Source organism: Danio rerio, chromosome 2 (assembly GCF_052040795.2).
Source record: "Danio rerio strain M-AB ecotype USA chromosome 2, GRCz13ab, whole genome shotgun sequence".
NCBI lineage: Eukaryota > Metazoa > Chordata > Actinopteri > Cypriniformes > Danionidae > Danio > Danio rerio.
The window spans coordinates 59574642-59588294 of record NC_141022.1 but is presented as its reverse complement, the minus strand read 5'-3'; the positions used below and the strand labels follow the sequence as shown (position 1 = coordinate 59588294).

The window sequence follows — 13653 nt, the reverse complement described above, 5'->3', positions numbered from 1 at the left end:
AATCACTTTTAAAGCAACGGGTTTACTCAATATTTTAAAGTAAAGTTGAATAATTGTTTTTAAAGCAATGAGTTTACTCACTTTTTTAAAAGTATAGTCGAATAATTAATTTTAAAGCACCAAGTTTACTCACTTTTTAAAAAGTATAGTCGAATAATCGCTTTTAAAGCAACAAGTTTACTCACTTTTTAAAAAGTATAGTCGAATAATCGCTTTTAAAGCAACAAGTTTACGTTTTTTTAAGTCGAATAAACGCTTTTAAAGCAATGAGTTTACTCACTTTTCAAAAGTAAAGAAGAATAATCGCTTTTAAAGCAACAAGTTTACTCACTTTTTAAAAAGTATAGTCGAATAATCGCTTTTAAAGCAACAAGTTTACTCACTTTTTTAAAAAGTATAGTCGAATAATCACTTTTAAAGCAACGAGTTTATGCAGTTTTTGAAAAGTAATGTTGAATAATCACTTTTAAAGCAACGGGTTTACTCAATATTTTAAAGTAAAGTTGAATAATTGCTTTTAAAGCAATGAGTTTACTCACTTTTTTAAAAGTATAGTCGAATAATCGCTTTTAAAGCAATGAGTTTACTCACTTTTTTAAAAGTATAGTCGAATAATCACTTTTAAAGCAACAAGTTTACTCACTTTTTAAAAAGTATAGTCGAATGATCGCTTTTAAAGCAACAAGTTTACTTTTTTTAGTCGAATAAACGCTTTTAAAGCAATGAGTTTACTCACTTTTCAAAAGTAAAGAAGAATAATCACTTTTAAAGCAACAAGTTTACTCACTTTTTAAAAAGTAAAGTCAAATAATCGCTTTTAAAGCAACGGGTTTACTCACTTTTTAAAAAGTATAGTCGAATAATCGCTTTTAAAGCAACGATTTTACTCACATTTTAAAAAGTAACATTGATTAATCACTTTTAAAGCAACAAGTTTACTTAATTTTTTAAATTAAAGTCGAATAATCGCTTTTAAAGCAACGAGTTTACTTAATTTTTTAAAGTAAAGTCGAATAATCGCTTTTAAAGCAACGAGTTTACTTAATTTTTTAAAGTAAAGTCGAATAAACGCTTTTAAAGTAACGATTTTACTCACTTTTTAAAAGTAGAGAAGAATAATTGGTTTTAAAGCAACAAGTTTACGCAATTTTTAAAAAAGTAAAGTCGAATAATCGCTTTTAAAGCAACGGGTTTACTCACTTTTTTTAAGTAAAGTTGAATAATCGCTTTTAAAGCAACGGGTTTACTCACTTTTTTTAAGTATAGTCGAATAATTGCTTTTAAAGCAACAAATTTACTCAATTTTTAAAAAGAAAAGTCAAATAATCACTTTTAAAGCAACGAATTTACTCACTTTTTTAAAGTAAAGTCAAATAATCACTTTTAAAGCAAGAGTTTTCTTAATTTTTTTAAGTAAAGTCGAATAATCGATTTTAAAGCAACGAGTTTACTTAATTTTTTTAAAGTAAAGTCGAATAAACGCTTTTAAAGCAACGAATTTACTCACTTTTTAAAAGTAGAGAAGAATAATTGCTTTTAAAGCAACGAGTTTACGCAATTTTTAAAAAGTAAAGTCGAATAATCACTTTTAAAGCAACGAATTTACTCACTTTTTTAAAGTAAAGTCTAATAATCACTTTTAAAGCAACGGATTTACTCACTTTTTTAAAGTAAAGTCTAATAATCACTTTTAAAGCAACGGATTTACTCACTTTTTTAAGTATAGTCGAATAATCGCTTTTAAAGCAACAAGTTTACTCAATTTTTAAAAAGTAAAGTCAAATAATCACTTTTAAAGCAACGAATTTACTCACTTTTTTAAAGTAAAGTCTAATAATCACTTTTAAAACAACGGATTTACTCACTTTTTTTAAAGTAAAGTCGAATAAATGCTTTTAAAGCAACGATTTTACTCACTTTTTAAAAGTAGATAAGAATAATTGCTTTTAAAGCAGCGAGTTTACGCAATTTTTTAAAAAGTAATGTCGAATAATCGCTTTTAAAGCAACGGGTTTACTCACTTTTTTAAAGTCGAATAATCACTTTTAAAGCAACGAGTTTACTCACTTTTTAAATAAAGTTAATTACTTGCTTTTAAAATAACAGGTTTTCTAGCCTTTTAAAATTAAAGACGATTAATCGCTTTTAAAGAAACTGGTACACTTTTAAAGTAAAGTTGATTTATTGCTTTTGGAGCAACAGGTTTATTCTCTTTTTAAAGTCCATTAATCACTTTTAAAGCAATGGGTTTACTCAACTTTTTAAAATAAAGTATATCAATCACTTCTAAAGCAACAGGTTTAATTTTAAGTAAAAAAGGATTAATTGCAATCTAAATCAATGGGTTTACTCACTCTTGAAATAAGAGTCGATTAATTGCTTTTAAGACCGGGTTTACTCACCTTTTTTAAGTAAAGTCGATTAATTGCTTTTAAAACAACGTGTTTACTCACTTTTAAAGTGGAGTCGACTAATTACTGTTGAAGCAACATCTTTAGTCACTTAAAAAAGATAAAGTTGATTGATTGATTTTAAAGCAATGGGTTTACTCACTTTTAAAGCAGAGTCAACTAATCGCTTTCAAAGCAACATGGTTACTCACTTTAAAAAAGGTAAAAATTAATTAATTGCTTTCAAAGCAACATTTTTACTCACTTTTAAGTTGGTTAATCGCTTTCTAAAGCAATGGGTTTACTTACTTTTTAAAATGAGAGTCGGTTAACTGCTTCTAAAGCAACATGTTTACTCTTTTTAAGTAAAGCTAACTAATCATTTTTAAAGCGATAGGTTTACTCCAATGGCGTAATTGACATTTTTTATAGTTTGCAGTGCTATATTGTCAGGGTCGGTGTTGTATATTACACTACAAAACGTGTAATAAACTGCAGCACATTTTCTGTTATTTTATTTCTCTATATTATTTCTTAAACGTTATATGATTATTTCAATTACTAAAATGTCAATAAAAGTCACTTTGTTAAACAGAGCAGAGATCAATAGAGCAGAGATCAACATGCCATAATGTAATTCACAACCGTAAACAAGGACTTGTGAATCACAAGATATGGAAACTGTTGATTCACAGATATTGTTACAGTGTCTCATGTCATATTGACTGAATGAATGTTTTAAATGAAAAATAAACTCCATCAGGACATGTTTCAGACTCTGAGAGAGGCAGCTGATGTTAAATGAGAGTGTGGCGTTTATTCTGGCACTAATAGAAAGCCGAAATGCAGCCAGAACAGATTTTCGGTGTTTTTGAATGTGTCTGGAAAAGGCCATTTCCTCTGTGCTCTAATATTGACTCTCATTCAGGACTCGCTCTCTGTGTTTCTGGACTGTTTTAAGGACTTAATATTATTTACTGTCTCTATCGCTCAATAGAGCAGGGTTTGTTGCTGAATAAAGAGCTGTTGAAGACGCTCATTTACTGAAAGCAGCTTTTTAATGAGAAATGCAACATGCTCGAAAGGTGGTCGAGCCTTCTCTTTCATGGCTCCTACACTCTGGAATAGCCTTCCTGATAACGTCCGAGGTTCTGACACACTCTCCCAGTTCAAAACTAGATTAAAGACCTATCTGTTTAGTAAAGCATACACTCAATGCATCACCTAGCGGGTTCCACACAGGCTTCTACATCTTGTTTATATACACTATGAACAGCAGCTACGTTAATTATTCTCTATTTCCACCTGGGGATACTCATCCCGAGGTCCTCAGATTATGCGGAGTCACTGATTGGATCCAAGACCAGCGACGTGATGATCCCAAGGTTTCCATATCCGGGACCAGGCCATATCCTGAGCTGCTGCTGCACTGATGGTCATGGGGAGTGGAGATCATGAGTCTGATTCCAGCGACGTTCCAGGGACAGACGAGTCTTCGCTGAGGCCATCTTCCTGCCTAAACCACGGCGAATGAAGCTCTGCACAAGACTTTTGGCCAGCGGAGAAATTAAAATGGTCGTGCCCAACTGAGTCTGGTTCTCTCAAGGTTTTTTTTCTTCACTCCCATCAGGTGAAGTTTTTTTTCCCTCTCCGCTGTCGCCACTGCCTCGCATGGTTCAGGATTGGTAGAGCTACGCATCGATGAATTTGCTCTTCAGTGTTTGAACTCTCAGTAATGATTAAATCACACTGAACTGAGCTAAACTGAACTGAACTGAACTTAAACACTAAAACCTGAACCACACTGTTCCAGTTACTGAACCACACTGTTCCAGTTACTATGACCATTTATGTGAAGCTGCTTTGACACAATCTACATTGTAAAAGTGCTATACAAATAAAGCTGAATTGAATTGAATTGAATGTTCCTCTTATAAAAGTCGAGTTTTTATAATGAGTGTTTATTAAACCTTCAATGAAATCCCACACTGTAAAAAGCAATGAGTTACTTCACTTTAAAAAGAGAGTAAACCCTTTACCACATAAGCAGCAAGTTGATTTTACTTAAATATATTCAGTAAACCTTAACTTTTATTAATTTCGCACATCATTTGTTTATTTAATAGTTATAAGGCAACGAGTTTATTCTCTTTTTTAAGTAAAGTCAACTAATCGCTGTTTACAGTGCAGTTCTTTTTTTATTTCTCATTGTTTGAATATAAATCAGAATTCTGGCCATAAAATTGATGCATTATGCATTGTTTCTTTTGTCATTATTTTCATGATTATTATGCCCAAAAATGTTTATCCATACATTTTTTTTACTGCTTTTCCATGGCCGGGTCGAGGGGGCAGCAGTGTTAGGAGAGAACTCCAGATTTCCCTCTCTCCAGGAACTTTCTTCAGCTCCTCCGGGAAGATCCCGAGGCGTTCCCAGGCCAGCTGAGATAAATTGTCCCTCCAGCGTGTCCTGGGTCTTCCCCAAGGCCTCCTCCTGGTGGGACATGCCTGGAAAACCTCCCTAGGTAGGCATCCGAAACAGATGCCCGAGCCACCTCAGCTGACTTCTCTCGATGTGGATGAGCAGCAGCTCTACGCCGAGCTCCTCCCAGGTGTCAGAGCTCTTCACCCTATCCATAAGAGTGCGCCCTGACACCCTTCGAAGGAAACTCATTTCGGCCGCTTGTCTCCGAGATCTTGTCATTTCGGTCATGACCCAAAGCTCATGACCCTAGGTGAGAGTAGGAACGTAGATTGACTGGTAAATCGAGAGCTTTGCTTTCCGCTCAGCTCCTTTTTCACCACAACAGAGCGGTATATCGACCACATTACTGCTGCCACTGCACCAATCTGCCTGTCAATCTCACGCTACATCCTTCCCTCACTTGTGAACAAAACACCAAGATACTTGAACTCCTCCACCTGGGGTAAGGACTTTCCTCCAACCTGCAGATGGCAAACTACCTTATTTCCGGTGGAGCACCATGTCCTCAAACATGGAGGTGCTGATTCTCATTCCAGCCTGGTTACACTCGGCAGCAAACCGCCCCAGTGCATGCTTAAAGACCATGTTTGAAGAAGCCAACAGAACAACATCATCTGCGGATAACAGATGAAATCCTGTGGTCCCCGAATCAGACCCCCTCCAGGCCAAGGCTGCACTTTGAAATTCTGTCCATGTAAATTATGAACAGAATTGGTGACAAGGGGCAGCCCTTCCAAAGTACAACATGCACTGGAAACAAGTTTGACTTAATAAATATTTCTAGGTCATCAGATCATTATATTTGACTGATTTTTGAAGGACACTGATTGATGCTGAAAACTCAGCTTTGAATCCCAGGAATAAATGACACTACAATATATTGAAATTAAAACCGCTCGTCTAAATGAGACTAATATTGCATCATTTTGTTGATTTATTGTCATTTTAGTCGATCAGTAAAATTGGTTGGGTTCGGGGAAGGAGGAGGGCGGGTCGGCCGATTGGCCGGTCGTGCAGTCAATCATATGGTCAGTCGAACAGCGACCTCTGGCAGGTTCATGCGAGATGTCTGAGGTGCGAAAAAGCACGCAACAGCGGCCTCTCGCGGATTCGCGAAAACAAAAACTGCAGCCGTATGTACCCGCCTGGACGTATTCCGCGGTCTCCAGAAATGTCCGCGGGACTTCGTTTCCACAATGAGCCCGGGTTGACCATATCACCCTGCTGCCCAACACTGATTACTCACTACAGCTAAGCAGGGCTGAGCCTGGTCAGAATGTGTATGGGAAACCACCTGGCAACACTAGGTTGCTGCCGGAAGTGGTGTTAGTGAGGCCAGCAGGGGGCGCTCAACCTGCGGTCTGTGTGAGTCCTAATGCCCCAGTATAGTGAAGGGGACACCATACTGTCAGTGAGATCCGTCTTTGATGTTAAACCGAGGTCCTGACTCTCTGTGGTCATTAAAAATCCCATGGCACTTCTGGTAAAGAGTAAGGGGTGGCCAAAATTCCCACCATCTGCCCTTACCGATTATGACCACCCAATCATCCCCATCCACCGAAATGGCTCTATCACAGTCTCTCCACTCCACCAACAGCTGGTGTGTGGTGAAGCACTGGCGCCGTTGTCCTGAGGCTGTCGTCGCATGAACAGAATTGGTGACAAGGGGCAGCCCTTCCAAAGTACAACATGCACTGGAAACAAGTTTGACTTAATAAATATTTCTGGGTCATCAGATCATTATATTTGACTGATTTCTGAAGGACACTGATTGATGCTGAAAACTCAGCTTTGAATCCCAGGAATAAATGACACTACAACATATTGAAATTAAAACCGCTCGTCTAAATGAGACTAATATTGCACCATTTTGTTGATTTACTGTCATTTTCCTGCTAAGCAAAAAAGAGATATTTCCCCAGGCTTTATGAGTGCAGCTTGTTCAGATGTTTGCTGCTGAATGAACACTGTATAGTGTTCTAGTCTATAGCTGCATCTCAAATCGCATACTTATGCACTATTCTATGCTATTTTGTAGTATAAATAGTGTAAGTAGTGCGTTCACACTGAAAACTCGGATGAACTAATTACCCGGATGATGCACTCATTCAGCTGCTAAAATGAAGTGTGTAATGATGGACACTTCACGCACTCAACGACCGTAGGTTTGCTCACTTACCGGAAGGGGCGGAGCTATCGGGTGCACATGTTGAATAACTTCATTTATTTTGGATGGAGAAAGCAAAATTCTCCTACGAGAGTGATTATAGCGCCTCCCGATGGTGAATGAGGTTCTAATCATGGCAGGCATTATTTGATAGTTTGGTCATTTATTTCACTGATTTGGCGACCATCGAACGTCATCAGGGAAACGGTTTGAATTTCCGCTTGGTAAAAAAACCAAGTGTGCCATTTGGGACGCCACTACATACATGTACTATGCTGTTGAGTGTGTAAAGGCTGATTTATACTTCTGCGTCAAACGCCGGCGTATGCTACGGCGCTGACGCATTGCCCTTCGCCGTGGCCATCGCCGTCACTGACGTGCACCTCTCAAAAATTGTAACTACACGCCGCAACGACGCGTAGCGTAAGCTCTGTGATTGGTCGGCTTGGTAGCGCTGACGAGCCTGGGCGGGACCGAGAGCCGCGCGAATGGCGCGAGCGATTGTTTACAAGTGTGGAGTACCGTGAAGGAGCTCCGGATGGAAAGTTTTGTTTTGTGTTTACCTCATAGTTAAAGTTGCTGCACGTCCGCCGGTTCCTGCCTCAAAATGAGCGAGTTTGAGCCTCTTGTACATCCCGGAAGTGTTCAGGAAAAGCAAAACAGCAGTGAAGAAACTCGACACAGAGGAACATTTACACCTCACTGCCAACTAGCGTTTCGGAAGTGTTAATGCAGACCGACAGAGACAGCGCGCAGAAGTATAAATGCACAGCCACGCGCGTTGCATGCGCCGTGGGTTACGCCGGTCACTTGACGCAGAAGTATAAATCAGACTTAAGTGTATAAGTACATAGTGCATGAGTGCATAGTGTATAGTGTGCCATTTGAGACGCAGCTTATATGTCTACGGCCTATGCTGTAAGTCTGTACGGTGACATGAAAAAGGCAGTGGAGTAGTAATGATAATAATTATAAACTGTTTGTCTTCCTCTGTGCTGTTTACAATGAGTGAGAAAACCGGCACAGAGCACAGAGTTTCAGTCAGTCAGTCTGCTAGACGTCTGATCTTCACAGCTCTGTGTGAGTAAACAGTCTGCAGACCTGCCCAAAACACACACACACACGTTTGTTTTTGTGAAAAGTGGGGACATTGCATAGGTTTCCATTCATTTTATGCTGTCCAAACCCCAAACTACCCCTTAACCCAACCATCACAGAAGACTGTGTGCAGCTTTACTCTCTGATTAAACTCATCCTGTAGGATTTATAGGCATTTTGAGAAATGAAGATGTCACCAACGTCCTCATATTTCACCTCCTTTTTGTAATGCCTGTGTCATACCCATGTCATTATACAGTTTTTTGTCCTGATATGTCACAAAAACACGTACACACACACACACACACACACACACACACACACACACACACACACACACACACACACACACACACACACACACACACACACACACTATATCTGACTGCTTAAATCAGGGTTTATTTTTTACTTTTACTTTAATGGTGTACAGTAATAGCTGAATATACCACTGAAGGCAACAGACTACCGTAAATATTTCCTGAAAGCTGTTTAACAGAGACAAGAGTTTATCAAGGGAGACCAGAAGCATCGAGACTTCCACCCAAGCAGTTTGACTGGGGAATTTCTCCTCTCCTGCACAGTAAACACAAACACACACATGTCGAGGAAAATAAATACATTTAATCCATTTTGGAATAAGACCAGAACATAAAAACGTGGAAAAAGTGAGGCGCTATCAATACTGCATGCACTGCATACATACACACAGCCTGGGGAGAACAGACACAGACTCAAACATACACACGCAAAACCACACACACAAACACATGCCACAGCCATATCCAACCCAAGCTCATTCTGATAATGTAGCCCCGCGGACATTTCTGGAGACAGCGGAATACGTCCCGGGGGGTACGTACGGCCGCGTTTAATTTTTTCAAGCGAACGTTGCGGGGCGGTGTGACGCCGTTCCCTTTCGCGCTTGCCTTACCTCCTTGTGGAGGGCTTCCCCGCTGAAACCCGTTTGTCCACTCAGCTCACCTTGTAACGTCGGCAGGCTCGAGATGCGGAGAGGAGACGACCATGGCGACCGGTTTCGAGTACGGGGAAGAGCGGTTCCAGCAATCAGGTAAGACGAAAACAGAATCCCAAAAATTAAGTGAACGAGTTTCGTGACAGGGTGAGAACACGGCGAAATCCGAAAACGCGGTAGAAAAAAAAAATCGGGGCTTTTATTTTTTTGGACGGCTTTTTTAAACTGTCGCTCGGGTTTAGGGAAGTGAGCGGGCGAGCAGGCGGGCGGGTCGATCGGTAAAATTGGTTGGGTTCAGGGAAGGAGGAGAGCGGGTCGGCCCATTGGCCGGTCGCGCAGTCAATCATCCGGTCAGTCGGACAGAGGCCGCCGGCAGGTTCACACGAGAACAAAGCGGGCGCGAACCGCGCTCGTGAGAGGCATCTGAGGTGCGAAAAAGCACGCAACAGCGGCCTCTCGCGGATTCGCGAAAAACAAAAACTGCAGCCGTATGTACCCGCGGGGACGTATTCCGCGGTCTCCAGAAAATGTCCGCGGGACTACGTTTCCACAATGAGCCCGGGTTGGCCATATCACCCTGCAGCCCAACACTGATTACTCACTACAGCTAAGCAGGGCTGAGCCTGGTCAGAATGTGTATGGGAAACCACCTGGGAAAGCTCGGTTGCTGCCGGAAGTGGTGTTAGTGAGGCCAGCAGGGTGAGTGTGAGTCCCAATGCCCCAGTATAGTGAAGGGGACACCATACTGTCAGTGAGATCCGTCTTTGATGTTAAACCGAGGTCCTGACTCTCTGTGGTCATTAAAAATCCCATGGCACTTCTGGTAAAGAGTAAGGGGTGGCCAAAATTCCCACCATCTGCCCTTACCGATTATGACCACCCAATCATCCCCATCCACCGAAATGGCTCTATCACTCTCCACTCCACCAACAGCGGGTGTGATGTGAGCGCACTGAGGCCGTTGTCCTGTGGCTGTCGTCGCATCATCCTAGTGGGTGTTGCACACTGGTGGTGGTGTGAAGAGACCCCCTCATGACTGTAAAGCGATTTGAGTCATTGATTTGGCCATACACAATAAATGCGCTATATAAAACACACATTACAATACACACTAACAGAAACAAACAAACACGAAAACAGAAAAGAAACAGACTCAAACACACACACACACACAAACACACCCACACAGCACAGCTCTTGACTTCAGCTCCTCTGCACTGCATGAACCCGAGAGCTTGGAAGAGTTTAGAAAAGAAACACACTCCACTTCCAGCATTACATTCTCTGCATTTCTGTTTATTGCATCTCAAGCCACAACTGGCCTCGTCCATCAGCTCCAGCATTCACGGAGGCATCATTATAATCATGGCAAACACACACAACGTCAGTATAATACCCCAGACGATATCCACTGACTGCTGCAGAACCAAACGCCGTGTCTATATCTGACACTAGTGGTAAACACAATATTCACCATCAGCTAATAAAGCACCAAACAACCCTCTGCTTAAAAGAAACGTTGCAATCTGAATATCATTAATAATAATAATAGTACAAATGTAATAAATACAAACACTAAAAAGCTCTTCATTTAAAAAAATATGCAAAAATAACCGTCTAATGCAAACGTTCGCATGAAGCCATTTAAAACACATATACAGTACTTTAGTCATTACATATTATTCCAACAGCTATATTGAATGGTTCAAGTTATCCCAAAAATTGCATATAAAAAATCTATCAAATTATTATAAGTAAACCCATTTTATAGGTCTTTAGAACAACTTGTTAGTCTGATGACTTTAACTCCTGTGGAAACAGAAAGAGAGAGAAATGCATTTAGATGAATATCAGTCTGCTCATGAAATATTAAAGTGCTGAAATAACTCAAAACTAGTGCTGTCGAACCGTTTACTTAAATACAAAATAAAAGTTTCTATTTACATAATGTGTGTACTGTGTGTGTATATATACAGAAGAAGTCAGAATTATTAGCCCCCCTGAATTATTAGCCCCCGTTTTTTTCCCCCCTGCTTTCTGTATAACAGAGAGAAGATTGTTTTTAACACATTTCTAAACATAATAGTTTTAATAACTCATCTCTAATAACTGATTTATTTTATTTTTGCCATGATGACAGTAAATAATATTTGACTAGATATTTTTCAAGACACTTCTATACAGCTTTAAGTGACATTTAACTAGGTTAATTAGGTTAACTAGGCAGGTTAGGATAATTAGGCAAGTTATTGTATAACAGTGGTTTGTTCAGTAGACTATCAAGAAAAACAATTAGCTTAAAGGGGCTAATAATATTGTCCTCCAAATTCTGTTTAAAAAATTAAAAACTGCTTTTATTCTAGCTGAAACAAAACAAATTAGACTTTCTCCAGAAGAAAAAATATTATCAGACATACTGTGAAAATTTCTTTGCTCTGTTAAACATCATTTGGAAAATATAAAAAAAAAATTAAAAATTCAAAGGGGGGCTAATAATTCTGCCTTCAACTATATAATTTATTATGTATACATATATAAACATGCAGTTGAGGTCAGAATTACTAGCTCCCCTGAATAATAACCCCCATTTATTTTTTTCCCTACTGAAAAAAACAGATTAAACCAGCCTAGGCTGGTTGGCTGGTTTTAGCTGGTTGACCAGGCTGGTTTTAGAGGGGTTTTGGCCACTTCCAGGCTGGTTTCCAGTCATTTCCAGCCTGGTCTTAGCTGGTCAGGCTGGGAGATGACCAGCTAAAACCAGCTTGACCAGCCTAGCCAAGCTAGGAGTCCAGCCAAAACCAGCTATGTCCAGCTTATACCAGGCTGGTCAAACTGGTTTTAGCTGGTCATTTTCCAGCCAGACCAGCTAAAACCAGGCTGGAAATGACTGGAAACCAGCCTGGTAATGGCCAAAACCACTCTAAAACTAGGCTGGTCATTCAGCTAAAACCAGCTTAGGCTGGTTTAAGCTGTTTTTTTTTCAGTAGGGAAAAAAATAAATGGGGGTTATTATTCAGGGGAGCTAGTAAACATAAATATGTTATATATAAATACAAATAATTTTTAAAAAAATATATACATGCATGTTTGTATTTATATATACACACAATAATATTTTATGTAAATACAAACTTTTATTAATCAAGTTTAATCTTTGACAGCACTATTAAAATCACATTTCCTCACCCAGTTATGATGCAGTTTCTGGTCTGGATGTAAATGCCTGTGTAAATGACTTCACATCGCACCACGTTATTGGAGAAATCAGACTCGGCCACCAGGAAATCCGGATTCACCGTCACCTGAAAATTCAGTACAGTTCAATTCAAGATTATTAGTAAAGGGCTTTTCACAATCACTATTGATCCACAGTAGCTTCACAAGAGGAACATGTTATTACACTACATTCAAAATCCAAATAAATGAATACATTGAGAGAGAGTTTGTGCTAAAAACAAGACAAAATATCAGTCAATGCAGTCAGAAAATAAAATACAGTTTATAAATAATATTAAAAGCGGAGCCCAGCTGGGACTCGAACCAGTGGCCTTTTTGCTTTGAGGCCACAGCACTTACCACTGAGCCACCGTGCCACCCAGATTGTTTATATCTGCTGGGCCACTTCTCTTCTCCATCTACACGACATCTTTAGGATCAGTCATCCAGAAACATGGATTCTCCTACCACTGCTATGCTGATGATACCCAGCTATACCTCTCTTTTCACCCTGATGATCCCTCGGTTCCGGCTCGCATCTCAGCCTGCCTGTCGGACATTTCACACTGGATGAAAGATCATCATCTTCAGCTGAACCTCACGAAAACGGAAATGCTTGTAGTTTCTGCCAACCCGACTCTGCACTATAACTTTTCAATCCAGATGGATGGGGCAACCATTACTGCATCCAAAATGGTGAAAAGCCTTGGAGTAACGATTGATGACCAACTAAACTTCTCTGACCACATTTCTAGAACTGCTTGATCGTGCAGATTTGCACTCTATAACATCAGAAAGATCCGACCCTTCCTATCAGAACATGCAGCTCAACTCCTTGTTCAAGCTCTTGTTCTCTCCAGACTGGATTACTGCAACTCTCTACTAGCCGGGCTTCCAGCTAACTCTATCAAGCCTCTTCAGCTGCTCCAGAACGCAGCAGCACGAGTGGTCTTTAATGAACCTAAAAGAGCACATGTCACTCCGCTGCTCATCCGTTTGCACTGGCTGCCAGTTGCTGCTCGCATCAAATTCAAAGCTCTGATGTTTGCCTACAAAGCGACCTCTGGCTTTGCTCCTTCTTATCTGCTCCCACTTCTGCAGATCTATGTGCTCTCCAGAAACTTGCGTTCTGTGAATGAACGTCGCCTCGTGGTTCCATCCCAAAGAGGGAAGAAATAACTTTCGCGCTCAATCTGCCCAGTTGGTGGCATCAGAACGGCAGAGTCACTTGCTGTCTTCAAGAAACGACTAAAAACTCAACTGTTCAGTCTCCACTTTCCTTCCTAATCTGCAATTGCCTCTCTGGTTCTCCCGCTAACTG

The 13653-nt window shown here is 40.0% G+C and overlaps 2 protein-coding genes across 15 annotated transcripts in view; one reads left to right on the top strand and one right to left on the bottom strand.

The window, feature by feature from the left end:
• Positions 1-13653, top strand: part of pip5k1cb (phosphatidylinositol-4-phosphate 5-kinase, type I, gamma b) — a 754787-nt gene that overhangs the window by 647948 nt on the left and 93186 nt on the right. The gene's annotated exons all lie outside the window — the stretch shown is intronic.
• The window catches only part of loxl5b (lysyl oxidase-like 5b), a 50548-nt gene continuing 47286 nt past the window's right edge, over positions 10392-13653 (bottom strand). For 13 of the 14 annotated variants that reach the window (XM_087238489.1, XM_087238495.1, XM_087238490.1 and 10 more), the window contains 2 exons: positions 12303-12418; positions 10392-10925 (listed from right to left, as the gene is read on the bottom strand). In XM_087238489.1, the coding sequence (XP_087094615.1) occupies positions 10919-10925; positions 12303-12418 (123 nt within the window). In that variant the 3' untranslated portion in view covers positions 10392-10918. Of the gene's footprint in view, positions 10926-12298; positions 12419-13653 lie in introns of those variants that run through there. The other variant, NM_001102574.1, reaches the window with a different exon arrangement.